Genomic DNA, 16,137 nt, shown 5'->3' with positions numbered 1-16,137 from the left:
CATCAATCATGCTAAATTAAAAGCGTTCCAAAGGAAATTTTAAAAATACGTACCGACAAGTGTTCAGGTTAAATTTTTACTAAGAACACTAATTTACAAAAAAATCATCGAAAATATTCACGAATTTCAGGCAACGGCATTTCTTGAGCATGAGCATGAGCATGATGACCGTGCATTTCGTAGTTGCTACTCCGTGATCGACCAGAACAATCGCAAATGCACAAGGAACCAATGGATGGAAGCATGGGATTTGCACTCCAACCTCAATGTGCACAGTCCGAGAGCTCTAGTATTTTTGAAAGGTCGATAACAACGCTAGCCACATCCTCACGGTCATCGGGGATGGGAAGGAATTGATGATGCAGTTACTCGCCCACTGCAAGCCGAGAACACCTTTGCACTCGCCACGAGTTCCTGCGGAATTTTATTGGAATCTGGGGGTTAGGTTTTATGGCAGAGGTTCGTCTTGGTTAACGGGTTGCCAATGTGACAATGATGAAAGGGTGGTGTAGTATTGTAATTGGATACCGAAACGAACTTTTTCGCCAATTTCGAGTTCTAACAGTTACCTGCTAGAACTAATCAAGTTGTAGTTATAAGGATAGAAGATAGAAACGGTATGAAAGCCCATTTCCAGTTATAGCGATAGAAAATATACGAAATATATGAAAAGATACAAAGTAGATTGAAAGGGATTGAACCCACGACCTCCTGCGTATGAGGCAGAAACGGTAGCCATATGACCACCAAGACCGCCTTTCAGGCACCGGCATTTCTTATGAATAAAAAACAAAAATTAGCAAGTTTGTTATTGCAATGAAATAAATTCATCTTCATAAATCCAATCAGAAATAGATATCAATGAACAGGAATCGCTTTTTTTCTGCAATATGTAAAGTTCCAATCAATCATATTAGCATTCGTAATTTTCCTTCGAAAAGGACTTTTCAGTTTTTGTGAGAAGCAAAAACTAATGAACAGCACTTATGGGAAATTTGTCGTTTGAGGAAAGGAATACGAATACAGTTATTCGTATTCATATTGTAGATCCAGTTGAAAACCGAACTGAGGTCTCGCGACAATCGCATTTTCTCCCATTTCCGGATGTCGCAACTGCATTGCGAGTGGTGCGCATTATGGCGCACGACGACGGCCTAGATGCGCACTACTCGCGATGCAGTTGCGACATCCGGAAATGGGAGAAAATGCGATTGTCGCGAGACCTCAGTTCGGTTTTCAACTGGATCTACAATACAAGAAAAAGGGACTAAAGCATTTTATCCCGGGATGAAACAATATAACTGGTCACTTTATCGATATAGGGATAACAAATTCGTGGTTTCATAATTATTGCCGTATCACTCTTTATTTGCATTCAACAGAATTAACCCCATCAGTGCAGTAGAATGCGCTTCAGTTCTGGAGCTCCGAGCAGTTCTCCGATGTAGTCCAAAGCCTCCGTCAACTGTTCACGAAGTTCATCCCTGTTGGCTTCGATGCGTTCCCAGAGTTCATCCGACAGCTGTACGGAGCCATCATTGGTGAGTATGAAGTAGGCGAGATCCTCCAGCAGTTCCCATGGGATGGCATCAAAGAGACGATCAACGAAGTATTCCGAAGCAGCGTAGATTTTCTGGCGGAATTCGTCGTCCAGATTAATCAGATCTTCAAACACCACGAACTCGTAATCCAACAGAGTCTTGCTGCCTTCCTTGTAGGCGTTCTTGGCGTTTTCGATCAACGCCACAACGTTGTCACTGAAAACGAAAGCACCACCGTTGGCCAAAACTTCCTTCGTGACTTCTTCAAACAGTTCGACCGGAGCTAAGGAGAGCAAATGATCCACGGCAAAGTCGAAATATTGGAGCAGCTTTTCGAAATTTTCATCCAGAATCGGTTCTTCAGGTAATTCCAAATCTCCCGGTGGTGGAAGCTCTCCCGGTTCGCCAGGCTCTCCAGGTTCTCCAGGTTCTCCAGGTTGCCCCAGTCCTCCAAGAGTGATGTCCACCAGAGCAAACTTCAGCTTAGCCCTAAGTTCATCGTACTTTTCATCGAGCTTTGCAACAAGTTCCGGTGAAAAATTGAAAGCACCGTCATTTGCAAGTAATTCATCAACAATTTCCTGAACAAGTTCTGGCGGGTAATTATCGACGATCGTACGGTAAATGGTCACGAATGAGAAGAACACTTGGTCCAGAACTTCTTGCGATACGGCGCGGTTGGGTCTATTCTTGATGGAACCACAGTTGCCTGTAGCCACCAAGGCCAACAGGAAGACAGCAATGAACTTCATTGTTAAGCTAAAGGGTTGGAACTAACTACCAAAGCAAAAACATTGGGCAGTTTATATACTTCTGTTTATTATCTATCGACTGGTTTGAGAGAGATAAAATTATAATATATGCATGAAAAACGTACTTCCCGATGCATTGTTGGATTTGACTTCATTGGTCCATTTTTAGGCGAGTAATCTATCAGACCACTACTTCCATGATCTGATAAGGATATCTGTTGTGAATCAATGCTAGAATGTAGCTTCACGAGATTTCTTGGAGAAACCCGAGACTGTCCAATTATTTAAACGCTTATGGAAAAACACAGAGTGCTATTATTAATCATGGTGTTCATTGACAATAATAGATAATGGATTGAAAGCAATTGCTGTTTTACTATCCACCGCTGCCGGTTGCTTGGCGCTGACTTCTATGTACGAAAAGCTAACTGCATCATCTTCTTCTTCATTGGCATCACATTCCCACACTGGGACATTGCCGCCTAGCTGCTTAGTGCTCACAGCAATTCCACAGTTATTAACTGCAAGGTTGCTAAGCCAAGTTACCATTTCTGCATTCGTATATCATGAGGCTAACACGATGATACTTTTATGCCCAGGGAGGTCGAGACAATAACCAAACCGAAAATTTCCCAGTAGCCCTCAGCGTGGTCTTGCTTTATGGCCGCGCATCGTACTAAGGAGGGCCCAGCTAGCTGCATAAATATCTTAAAATAGGTTTTCATATTTATTACTCTTTTAAGAACCCTTTGAATACCCATGGAGTTTTGATCAATAATGACCTACAGTTAGCTTTGTCAGCAAAGGTGTGTTTTTATTTTGTTGTCTTTATTACATAGTATCTGCAAACTTATTGCATCCTAAATTATCATCTGAAAAAAATAAACGGATTCATGAAAGTAAATTTTCGTTTTAGCAAACCATAGAGGGCGTCGTTTGTTTAATAAGATTGTTTTAGTACTAGTGGAAATAAGTACTAATAATGAGAGTCGCCTTTGTTAAACTTTAGATATAAGAAATGTAAAAAACTAGAATAATCACATTTTTGCTAACACACACATACATACACACTAGACTGGCCCAGGAAACGAAAAGTTGTCTAATTCTACGGGGCACCCCCCAGGATTGTGTCTTTGGGTGAGAAAATCAATCTCTGAAAATTTCAGCTCAATCGCTTGTTGCATAAGCTGGCGCATTTGATTTGAAGTTTGTATGGGGATTTCAGCCAAAATGTATAAGAAAATACACCTCCGTCACTCATTCGATCTGGAAATTGGTCTGGACATTGGTTCTGATTGCTCGATTGACCTCAGAATTGCAAAAACGGCAGTTGGTATGCTACAGAACAATTTCACAGAACATTGTATGATGATTAAATGAACTTTTATATGGGTTTCGGCTGATGCGATTCGATCAAAAAGGCCAAAAATACACAAATCAGCTCCTAATAATTCAGCCGAAAATTATATAAAAGTTCATTTAATCATCATGTAATGTTCTGTGAAATTGTTCTGTAGCATACCAACTGCCGTTTTTGCAATTCTGAGGTCAATCGAGCAATCAGAACCAATGTCCAGACCAATTTCCAGATCGAATGAGTGACGGAGGTGTATTTTCTTATACATTTTGGCTGAAATCCCCATACAAACTTCAAATCAAATGCGCCAGCTTATGCAACAAGCGATTGAGCTGAAATTTTCAGAGATTGATTTTCTCACCCAAAGACACAATTCTGGGGGGTGCCCCGTGGAATTCGACAACATTTTTTTCTCCCCATAGTAATCTGGGCCAGTCTAATACACACCTACAGATATAAACTCAATTCGTCGATCTGATTCGATTGGTACATAACACTGTGGTCTCCAAGCCTTCTATCAAAAGTTCGGGTTTGGAGTAATGCTACAGCCCTTACGTATATTTTGTATACGGGAAAGGCAACACATAATCTGGATAGTAACAATTTGTCTATGTGATTGATATGAATCATGAGCCATTAGATAACTGATCAAAAGAAATCTTGTTTTGCCTGCCTAACAATTATATGATTGTCAACGTACACCTTGATGTATTACAATTCAGTATTTTCCCTCAAGTGTTCGAATCATCGAGACTTGGGTTTCCCCAGAAATCTCGTGAAGACACACTCTTGCATTGATTGTTTAGATATTCTTCATAACAACAGACACTCTTATCAAGTGATGAAAATAATGCTCTAACAGATTAGATGTTTCAGTTGGCGCCTAAAAATGAACCAATGTTCTCAACAATGCATCGGGAAGTACGTTTCGCATGCATATATTTTAATTTTATCTCCCGAATCAGTCAAAAGATAATAAACAGTAGTATATAAATTGCCCAATGTTTTTGCTTTGGTAGTCAGTTCCAACCCTCTAGCTTAACAATGAAGTTCATTGCTGTCTTCCTGTTGGCCTTGGTGGCTACAGGCAACTGTGGATCCATCAAGATTAGACCCAACCGCGCTGTGCCGCAAGAAGTTCTGGACCAAGTGTTCTTCTCATTCGTGACCATTTACCGTACGATCGTCGATAATTACCCACCCGAACTTGTTCAGGAAATTGTTGATGAGTTACTTGCAAATGACGGTGCGTTCAACTTTTCACCGGAACTTGTTGCAAAGCTCGATGAAAAGTATGATGAGCTTAGGGCTAAGCTAAAGTTTGCTCTGGTGGACATCACTCTTGGAGGACTTGGACAACCTGGAGAACCTGGAGAGCCTGGCGAACCGGGAGAGCTTCCACCACCGGAAGATTTGGAATTACCTGAAGAACCGATTCAGGATGAAAATTTCGAAAAGCTGCTTCAATATTTCGACTTTGCCGTGGATCATTTGCTCTCCTTAGCTCCGGTCGAACTGTTTGAAGAAGTCACGAAGGAAGTTTTGGCCAACGGTGGTGCTTTCGTTTTCAGTGACAACGTTGTGGCGTTGATCGAAAACGCCAAGAACGCCTACAAGGAAGGCAGCAAGACTCTGTTGGATTACGAGTTCGTGGTGTTCGAAGATCTGATTAACCTGGATGACGAATTCCGCCAGAAAATCTACACTGCTTCGGAATACTTCGTTGACCGTCTCTTTGATGCCATCCCATGGGAACTGCTGGAAGATCTCGCCTTCTTCATACTCACCAATGACGGCTCCGTGCAGCTGTCGGATGAGCTCTGGGAACGCATCGAAGCCAACAGGGATGAACTTCGTGAACAATTGACGGAGGCTTTGGACTACATCGGAGAACTGCTCGGTGCTCCAGAACTGAAGCGCGTTCTACTGCATTAATGTGGATAATTCTGTGTGCATGAAATCAAATAAAAAGTGATGTGGCAATTATTATGAAAAAATGATTTATTATTCTTTGACTAAGTTCAGCTTATTTGAGAAACTAAATATTAATTGTTTGGCAGATTTACAGCTTTTTTTTTTCTTCAGCTTTTTCTAACAGAACATTAATCAATGTCTCTTAGCTGCAGCGTGAGAACGCCAGAAACGCTAAATATACTAAATGAATGGCATATTATTGTTTACTGAATTTGCTCAAATAACTTCAATTGGCAACTTAATTTGATTTTTGTTATTCACCTGATTTGCAAAAGTTGCATAAATTGATCAGTTTGCTTGAATTTCTCGAATTGTTTTGTTGTAAGACTCACTCAACTTCTTCATGTGAGCCATTTGTAAAGCTTATAATTTTTTTCTAGCTATCTACTAAAGCTACTCTTTAGCTATCTACTAAACATAAGTTTTCTTTATTTTTTAGAGTTTTTTTTTGTAATTTGATCATTTTATTGTATTTGCTTTTTTACATTGCCGCCTTGTAGCCTATCATTTGAACACTCCACAATTTTGCTCATTGACCGTACTTCATTAATAGTGCACATAGAAAATCTTAAACATCAGTAAGACAAACAATTCTTGCAGCATTGCGATTTGTTTTGCATTGAATTTGTATTCTAACCCATTACTGTATCGCTGCATTGACATTTGTATCTGCACCAAGCTAATCAAAGGTCTATCATTGAACGCTTCCATCTTGGATCACTGATATTAAGTCGTGGGGTGTGTTAAATACAGGGGTCTCCAGTAGCCTTGCGAGCAAAGACGTAGGATTGCCAATCCGGAGATGGCGAGTTCGATTCTTGGTGCGGTCTAGGATATTTTCGGGTGGGAAACATTCTCGACTTCCTGGCCACACGCTTAAATTCAATAACACAGAGATATGTTTGCTTCACACAAAACGGACCTGATGCAGAACAATACCTAGATGAGCGACAGTTACACAGCCACAAAAATAGCTCGTGTGGTTTTATTGAAGCTTGGATCTCAATATTTTCAACAGTATTTAGTTTCTCATGAAACAAGGAATCTGTACAAACGTTTACTTGTTAAAAAGGACCGTTATCACGACCGTACGAGGCATTTTTGTTCCTGTGTAACTGTCGCTCATCTGGGTGTTGTTCTGCATTAGGTCCGTTTTCTGTGTAGAAACACATCTCTGTGTTATTGATTTTAAGCGTGCATAGTGTATCTATTGTACTTGCCACACAAGCTTAGCTTAGCTTAGCTTAGCTTAGACTGACTGTACATATCAATGGTTGCTACTCCGTGATTGATCAGAACTGGTGCAAATTGCACTACGATCCAAGTGAATAGTGGTTGGGATTTACCAACTATTCTCGAAGTGCACGTTTCAGCAGCTCGAAAATGTTGATCAATAACGGCGCCGGCCAAGTCCTTACAGTCAGTTGGGAAAGGGAGGGAATGTGAGTGTGTGGTAATTGTTGCTACTAGAGACCGAGAATACCTCTGCATCTCCACAATTACCACGGGAAGGAAGTAGTGTTAGTTGGGTAGGGTAATCAGTAACATAGATCGGGATTCACCATGGAAAGTGATGTGACCTATGCAACCTACACAGCACTATCAGCATTTCCTTAACTTGTTCAATTGTTCATTCTTCGCGAGAATAAACAATCAATCGCTCAAAGGGAGCGATTGTTCATTTGAATTTCGGATAAGGCGCCCGCGTCATCATTTTTTTAACGTAAGAAAAATAAAAAAGAAACGGGATTAAAATTGAAAATTATTGATAGTAATCGGAAAGCTAATGTCATTCAGCAACCCTTATTTTATCTCTATTTGAGGTTAAATAAGAATGTAAATTTACGTTCATTTTACATGCCGTTTATTTTGCATTACTTTTGCGCGCGTGTGTGTGTCGCTTGCCGTGACGTGACCAGTATACCGTAATCAGGATCTCACTGATATTAATCCTGATGTGCCGGTTGGCACTCGTGTTGGGCTTGTGCGCTTCGAGCGGCACACGGTCGCTTCCCAGTCTACATAAAATCGCACATTGTGCAATACAAGATGCTAAATTGGAGACGATATACATACATGTTGTGTGGAAAAGTACCTCTATCGCCTGCACTTCATCATCCTACACGACACCATATACGTTCATGTGCTGACTGGGTTTGATAGGGCCTGCTTACAGACACATGCAGCTTTTTGTAGAGGTTTAACAGAGCCCACTGTCAAACCCCACCACATCCTAGGCAGGCCCCCTAACTCGCAGTGGCCATGGGGAGGGGTCGTCAAGCCCTTGGACATAGTCCCTGCTGCCCCTCATAGTGTATCTATTGTACTTGCCACACAAGATATATTTTCATACAATGGCGGGCATAGAGAAGCTTTCAAATAATAACTGAGGAAAAGCTATTAAAATGCTAAGTTGAAAAGCAAGCCAAGTTTCAGTTGGAATGTAGAGCTTCTGTTGAATAAGAAGATGCGTTAAATGATGAGATAAACTTAAATTTTGCCAATTGAGTTTTCATGTGGCTGTAATAAAGAACTGACCAAATTTTGTGCACTCGGTGCAGTTTGCAGAGTACATGGTGTAAGTGTGAGATAGTAGTTATCACTTGCTTGGTTATTATCGGCGTGATTATGATACAAAGTCTAAATTTTATACGTTTGTATAAAATGTAAAAAATACAATTGCATTAAAAGTATTAGCTTTATTGGGCGCATGGTTTTAGAAAAGTTACACTTTTATGAATTGATGTACGAAACGGTTGACGATGTTGAATGCGATGTCGAGTTTGAACTGAAATGATCATGTTTATGGTCAGGGTCTGTTCACAAATTACGTAACGCTTTTGGGGGGAGGGGGAGGTCTAACCTGCGTTATATTTTGTTACACTAAAAGGTGGGGGAGCGGAGGGTACTACCAAATGTTACGCATAACGCGAATATTTTTTAAAATTGTTTTCTAGTCACTGGTTGAGGTCATCTTAATCCAAGACGATAAATACGCATCAACCTATTCTCTTCAGTACCATACTACCGATAATCGTCCCATGCTAATCTTTGTAGTTTTTCAATTTTTATCTCAGTGCAGGCTCTTTTAATGTATTGTTTTTCCAAATCTGTTGCTAAATTTTGAGGCATTTTTGTCTGTCAATGAACATTTACGATTTCTGCAGATTTTATTATATACTCGGAAACGACGGATTTATTGGTATTGTATTTTATGATTAGATCTTCCAATCCAAGTCAAAGTTAATACAGGCAACCCATAGAGTTTTCATTCTAAGCAATTGCATTTTAGCTCAACCACTTTATTATCGAAATCAAACACATAGCGGAACTGATATGCATAAAAACATCAAGCGAATATTGTATTTCTCGACAGAACAGTCCCGTTAAACTATTTGAATGGTCATAATCGGAAATTCTATTTTCGTTCATACTACCTAGCTACATTATTGATATCCTTGATTTTTGATCATGTGCCTGGCTTATTCTAACAATATTAAAAATTACCAAAACCCACAAACTTCAGAGAAGGAAATAAATTTGCCTTTCAAATTTTTACAGTTACGCGTTTTATGGGGGAGGAAGGGTCCCGAGCGGGCTTGGTAGCCATATGGCTACTGCTTCTGCCTCATACGCAGGAGGGTTCGTGGGTTCAATCCTAGGTCCGTTCCATTCTCCTACTTTGTATCTTTCTCTATATTTCTCATGTTCTAGTAATCGCTAGAACTGGAAATGGACTTCCATACCGTTTCCATCTCAATTCCTATACCTTCAACTTGAATATTCTAACAGTAATCTGCTAGAATTGGAAATGAACTATAAAGCGCGTTTCCAAACATCCAGTTAGAAATTCCATCAATTGCTTTCTCCTATCCACAGGACCGGATTTAGCCGGAAGGGGGCCCCGGGGCCGACGGTATGTGGGGGCCCCAAAATGTACAAAAAAGGTTGGTTTTGGTACATAAGATTTGTGGGGGCCCGGGGCCACGGAACCCCCGCCCCCCATAAATCCGGCCCTGCCTATCCATCACATTAGCAGCTCGTTAATCAAGACGGACTTCCCCTACATTGACTTGCATTCTAACGTGGCAGGCGCCAGTATGACCTAACAAATGAGATCACCAGTACTTGTACATTGAAGATATAAACTAGTCCCAAGCAAACATCTGTTGGTTCCCTGTGCAAGAACAGCTGATCTGGTCATAATGGAGTAGCAACTACGAGCAGTCAATCAAGCTCATATGGGGGAGGAAGGGTCCCAAAAATGTTACTTTTTGCTAATAAATACTAACACTCCTCTACTTTTAGAAAAATCGGTGAATCGAATATGTTTTTATATCCCGCATCAAGGATTGCAGAAATCGTTCTCAATGGATAACGAACAACGATAAAAGAGAGGAAGAAACCTCTTCGAATCATAACAAGCCACGAAAACAAAACTAACGTAGGACTTCAAGTTTGAAAAAAAAACTGATTCGGATAAGCGGCCTCCACCGAGGGGGTTTGATAAAACGCTTTGTTTTCGCTCATTTCATGTTGGGGACCATATTTTTTTCGCACAGCTGTGTAAAACAAGTTGAAATGCATCATCAGAACCGGTGCCCCCGCAATTGGAGCCTATTAAAAGAAATTTATCATGGGTTGTAGCCCCCCGAATCAGTTCATTATCGTAACAGCTACCGAAAAACGTCTCTCACGGTATGCTACCTATCGAGAGTGTATACGGACATGATAAGTGAGAGATTTTCTCATTCTCCTTTGGATTCAAACCCTGTCCCGCATAGCTATTTGAAATCTATATGTTCGGGTTTAATCATGATCAATTAATAATAATTCATTTGAATAATTTCGGTGGAGCTTTCGAAATTTTTACTCGCACTCCCACGGAATTTCAACTTCCGAATCCTTCAAGTTTTCCACTTGGAATTCTTTCCCTAGTGGCATCGACGATTATTGTGGTTCGTACTTTAAGAGTGGATCGCAATACACACTCTAGTAATGCAACTCGAAATTCTTCGCAATACACACTCTAAATCCATTGAAATTCGTAATCCATCGGCATTCTCTCTCGGAATCCGTTCGAGATTCCATTCGGAATCCGTTCGGGATTCCATTCGGAATCCGTTCGGGATTCCATTCGGAATCAGCGATATGAAACAATAATAGTTACAAGGGTAGGAATGCCCATAAAAAATCTTTCTTCTAGAATCCCACTCGGAATCCCTCGGTATTTGCCACTCAGTAATGCCACTCGAAATTCTTTGGAATACACACTCTGAATCCATTGAAATTCGTAATCCATCGGCATTCTCTCTCGGAATCCGTTCGAGATTCCATTCGGAATCCGTTCGGGATTCCATTCGGAATTAGCGATATGAAACAATAAAAGTTACTAGGGTAGGAATGCCCATAAAAAATCTTTCTTCTAGAATCCCACTCGGAATCCCTCGGTATTTGCCACTCAGTAATGCCACTCGAAATTCTTCGGAATACACACTCTGAATCCATTGAAATTCGTAATCCATCGGCATTTCCTCTAGAAACCCTTCGAGATTCACATTCGAAATCCATTCAGTATTCCATTCGGAATCCGTTTGAGATTCCATTTGGAATCCATTCAGGATTCTATTCGGAATTCGTTCAGGATTCCATTCGGAATTCGTTCAGGATTCCATTCGGAATTCGATCGGAATCCTTCCGGGATTCCGTTCGGAATCCTTTCGGGATTCCATTCGGAATCCGTCCGGGATTCCATTCGGAATCCACCCGTCCATTCGGAATCCACCCGTCCATTCGGAATCCACCCGTCCATTCGGAATCCGTTCGAGATTCCATTTGGAATCCATTCAGGATTCCATTTGGAATTCGTTCAGGATTCCATTCGGAATTCGTTCAGGATTCCATTCGGAATTCGTTCGGAATCCTTCCGGGATTCCGTTCGAAATCCTTCCGGGATTCCGTTTGAAATCCTTCCGGGATTCCGTTTGAAATCCTTCCGGGATTCCGTTCGGAATCCTTTCGGGATTCCGTTCGGAATCCTTTCGGGATTCCATTCGAAATCCGTTCGGGATTCCATCCGGAATCCGTTCGGGATTCCATCCGGAATCCGTTCGGGATTCCATTCGGAATCCGTTCGGGATTCCATTCGGAATCCGTTCGGGATTCCATTCGGAATCCGTTCGGGATTCCATTCGGAATCCGTTCGGGATTCCATTCGGAATCCGTTCGGGATTCCATTCGGAATCCGTTCGGGATTCCATTCGGAATCCGTTCGGGATTCCATTCGGAATCCGTTCGGGATTCCATTCAGAATCCGATCGGGATTCAGAGTCCATTCCGGATTCCAATCGGAACCCGTTCCGGAATCAATTCGGAATCTGTTCCGGATTCAATTTGGAATCCGTTCAGGACTTAATACGGAATCCGTTAGGGATTCCATTCGGAATCCGTTCGGGATTCCATTCAGAATCCGTCTCAGATTCCATTCTGAATCCGTTCTGGATTCCATTCGGAATCCGTTCGGGATTCCATTCGGAATCCGTTCGGGATTCCATTCGGAATCCGTTCGGGATTCCATTCGGAATCCGTTCGGGATTCCATTCGGAATCCGCTCAGAAATCCATTCGGAATATGTTCTTGATTCCATCCGGAAGCCGTTCGGAATTCCATTCGGAATCCGTTCGGGATTCCATTCGGAATCCGTTCGGGATTCCATTCGGAATCCGTTCGGGATTCCATTCGGAATCCGTTCGGGATTCCATTCGGAATCCGTTCTGGATTCCATTCGGAATCCGTTCGGGATTCCATTCGGAATCCGTTCGGGATTCCATTCGGAATCCGTTCGGGATTCCATTCGGAATCCGTTCGGGATTCCATTCGGAATCCGTTCGGGATTCCATTCGGAATCCGTTCGGGATTCCATTCGGAATCCGTTCGGGATTCCATTCGGAATCCGTTCGGGATTCCATTTGGAATCCGTTCGGGATTCCATTCGGAATCCGTTCGGGATTCCATTCGGAATCCGTTCGGGATTCCATTCGGAATCCGTTCGGGATTCCATTCGGAATCCGTTCGGGATTCCATTCGGAATCCGTTCGGGATTCCATTCGGAATACGTTTGGGATTCCATTCGGAATACGTTCGGGATTCCATTCGGAATACGTTCGGGATTCCATTCGGAATCCGTTCGGGATTCCATTCAGAATCCGTTCGAGATTCCATACGAAATCCGATCGGGATTCCATTCGGAATCCAATCGGGATTCCATTCGGAATCCAATCGGGATTCCATTCGGAATCCGATCGGGATTCTATTCGGAATCCGATTGGGATTCCATTCGGAATCCGATCGGGATTCCATTCGTAATCCGATCGGGATTCCATTCGGAATCCGTTCGGGATTCCATTCGGAATCCGTTCGGGATTCCATTCGGAATCCGTTCGGGATTCCATTCGGAATCCGTTCGGGATTCCATTCGGAATCCGTTCGGGATTCCATTCGGAATCCGTTCGGGATTCCATTCGGAATCCGTTCGGGATTCCATTCGGAATCCGTTCAGGATTCCATTCGGAATCCGTTCGGGATTCCATTCGGAATCCGTTCGGGATTCCATTCGGAATCCGTTCGGGATTCCATTCGTGATTCCGTTCGGAATCCGTTCGGGATTCCATTCGGAATCCGTTCCATTCGGAATCCGTTCGGGATTCCATTCGGAATCCGTTCGGGATTCCATTCGGAATCCGTTCGGGATTCCATTCGGAATCCGTTCGGGATTCCATTCGGAATCCGTTCGGGATTCCATTCGGAATCCGTTCGGGATTCCATTCGGAATCCGTTCGGGATTCCATTCGGAATCCGTTCGGGATTCCATTCGGAATCCGTTCGGGATTCCATTCGGAATCCGTTCGGGATTCCATTCGGAATTCGTTCGGGATTCCTGATCGAGTTTCTCCTCGGAATCCATTCGGGATTCCATCCAGAATCCGTTCGGGATTTTCCCTGGGATTCTATTCGGAATTCCTTCAGGATTCCATCCGAACTTCGTGAGAGATTCCGTTTGGAATTCCTCAGGAAATCTCTCTAATTTTCGCGGGGCATTCTTCTGGATTTCCGCTGGATATTTGAACGATTTTTTGTAGAATATTCTTCAGCCGTGCGGTAAGATGCGTAGGCCTTTCTTTGTCGTGTCTTAAGATGCGCGACTACACATCAAATTAAACACTAAGTTGCGAGGAGGTAATGTTCCAGTGGTGACATTTTGCGCGTGTTTTACTTTTTAATTTCAAGAAAAGTACATCTATATTTTTATGGAAATTCTACACCACACTAGAATTCGCTCTGAATTTCCTAAGAAAACTTTGCAGATTTTTTTTTTAGGAAAATTCATCCGAATTTAAAATGGAAGTTGTTTTGCTCTTCGACAGTAATTTGTTGTGCTTTATTCGTAGAAAAATGTCGAATATCTACTCTCATATTATAGAATTTTTATTTTGAGTAGTATATGTAAAATTAATTCCAATTGGTGATTCTATCATTCATCATTGTCGTTCTTGGTAGCCGGCAGCAACAAGTGGCAGCTTTCCGATAGTGTCTATAATAGTGAGCCTTTTTTTTCTCTCTAAGTATATCCTTTCTACAAATTATCTGAATGTAGGACTTCTGTTCCCCGTTCCAGTTTCGCAGATAGCAATCTCTGGTAGGAGGACTGCGTAAGGATTCATGAGACAGTGGAAATGCGAGGCAAAAAACAAATTGATACTGCGCATATGCCATGGGGCGTTGAATAGGAACTCTGTGTAGCTTGGCGACAGACTTGGTGGTCGGCTTTATTCCATGAAAGGGGTAAGTCAAGTGATGAAAAGTTTCCTTTTTTGCACCCGTTTATCATGGCTGGTAGTAGGATTGACGTTCGACCCTTGCTCCCACATATAAGTCTGCAAAAGTGTTAGAAAGTGACTGCTAGAATGTTTTCAAAATTTATCTTCCGTTTGAATATAGCAAATTGAGTTGGGTTATACTTTTCACACCATTTTACACAATTTGATCGAACAAAAACTTTCAAAAAGCGACATCTTAGCTGACATTATAACTCAGACTCCCTAGCCACGTTCCTGTGTACGCAATGATATGATCTGTTAAGCAGTCCGCATTTCGAAGACAGATAAACTCTGATTGTTCTGTGTTGGGATGGGACCATCATCGAATGAATAGATATGGGCTTCCGTTTTCGTATCAACTGAAGTGGGCACTTGATTGAATAAACATTTTGTCCAAGATTTATTGCCGCGCATACGGTGCGTTGGGAGAAGGATACAAACCTGCGTGGTGGGTCGTATGATGAGCAAGGCCATCCAAAGCCGCAGGAAGCCGACGAGCGGCCCGAACGCAACAAGTAGGTACGCATAGTCGCCACCGGAACGGGTAATGCAGGTGCCGAGCTCGGCGTAGCACAGGGCTCCCAACGTCGACAGGATACCGCTGAGGCACCAGATGAGGAGCGATGTGCCAACAGATCTGGAAAAAACGGGAAAAGGCAGAAGATGTGCGTGGGAGATAAATACAATTATAAAGTTTTTTTTTGCATCGAATAATGGCTGTTTTGATCAGGTCGGTTCGGTCGTCGGTGCTGGCTGGCAATGTTGCTCTCATTTTACCGAGAGTTTCGTCTGTTGGAACGACGAATTTTCTTCCCGGATAAACTGGTTTGACCAGTTCACAAAATGTGGGCATGAAATGGTCATATGCAGCACGCTGTTTTGATTGCATTGTAGGAAATGTAATGGAGGAAGTAGGAGGAAGAATGTTCGGTAAATGTATGGATGGCCGAAAATTTCGACACTATTGTTGGCAAGTTCAGGTATTTTGTTCTCGGTGTTTCTTTTTTGCTAATTGTTCGGATACAAGGCATCGAAAAAGTATGATTTAATGTCGGTGTATTCGACGTAAACTAATCTGCTACTAATAGCAAGTTGGGCACATATTAACTTGATTTCCTTTTCAGATAAGGCTGACTTGCGGTAAGCGACAATAAATGCACATACATATGTGGTAAACTGCGGGAAGGCATGTTGAGTTAATTTCGATAGCTTGATAACGGATGTAATTTTTAGGGTGGTTAATATTATAAACAATTATAAATTTTAGGCTAGAATATGATTTAAAATGAAATAAAAGCCAAGTTGAGTAAAGTACGCGACACTGAAGACGGCCTTACTGTTAAGGTCGAAATACGTATCTGTAAAGTTACAATCAAGTGGAGGAATCAAATGGGATAGTACTAACTCGTCCTTATGACAAGTGAAAAAATTCTACTAAAAAGCACTAAATAATTTTAGAATTATTAAGACTTTTCATTTACTTAATAAACCTTTCTATTTACTGGCGCACTATTTAAAAATCTATATCATTTCGGGCATCTATTTTTCAAGTAAGGAGTGGTTCTCTATAGCGTTGTGGACCATGTTAGAGGGGGCTGATAATCATAGCAAATTCCCACAAAAGAATAACCGCAAAC

At 41.9% G+C, this 16,137-nt stretch overlaps 1 protein-coding gene across 8 annotated transcripts in view; it reads right to left on the bottom strand.

The window, feature by feature from the left end:
- Positions 1-16,137, bottom strand: part of LOC134224313 (Y+L amino acid transporter 2) — a 117,223-nt gene that overhangs the window by 81,690 nt on the left and 19,396 nt on the right. For all 8 annotated transcript variants that reach the window (XM_062703663.1, XM_062703673.1, XM_062703650.1 and 5 more), the window contains exon 3: positions 14,942-15,137. In XM_062703663.1, coding sequence (XP_062559647.1) covers positions 14,942-15,137 — 196 coding nt within the window. The remainder of the gene's footprint in view (positions 1-14,941; positions 15,138-16,137) is intronic.

This window comes from Armigeres subalbatus, chromosome 1 (assembly GCF_024139115.2).
Source record: "Armigeres subalbatus isolate Guangzhou_Male chromosome 1, GZ_Asu_2, whole genome shotgun sequence".
In the NCBI taxonomy this organism is placed as follows: Eukaryota; Metazoa; Arthropoda; class Insecta; order Diptera; family Culicidae; genus Armigeres; species Armigeres subalbatus.
The sequence above is the reverse complement of the archived record's forward strand: the minus strand, read 5'-3'. Positions and strand labels throughout refer to the sequence as shown.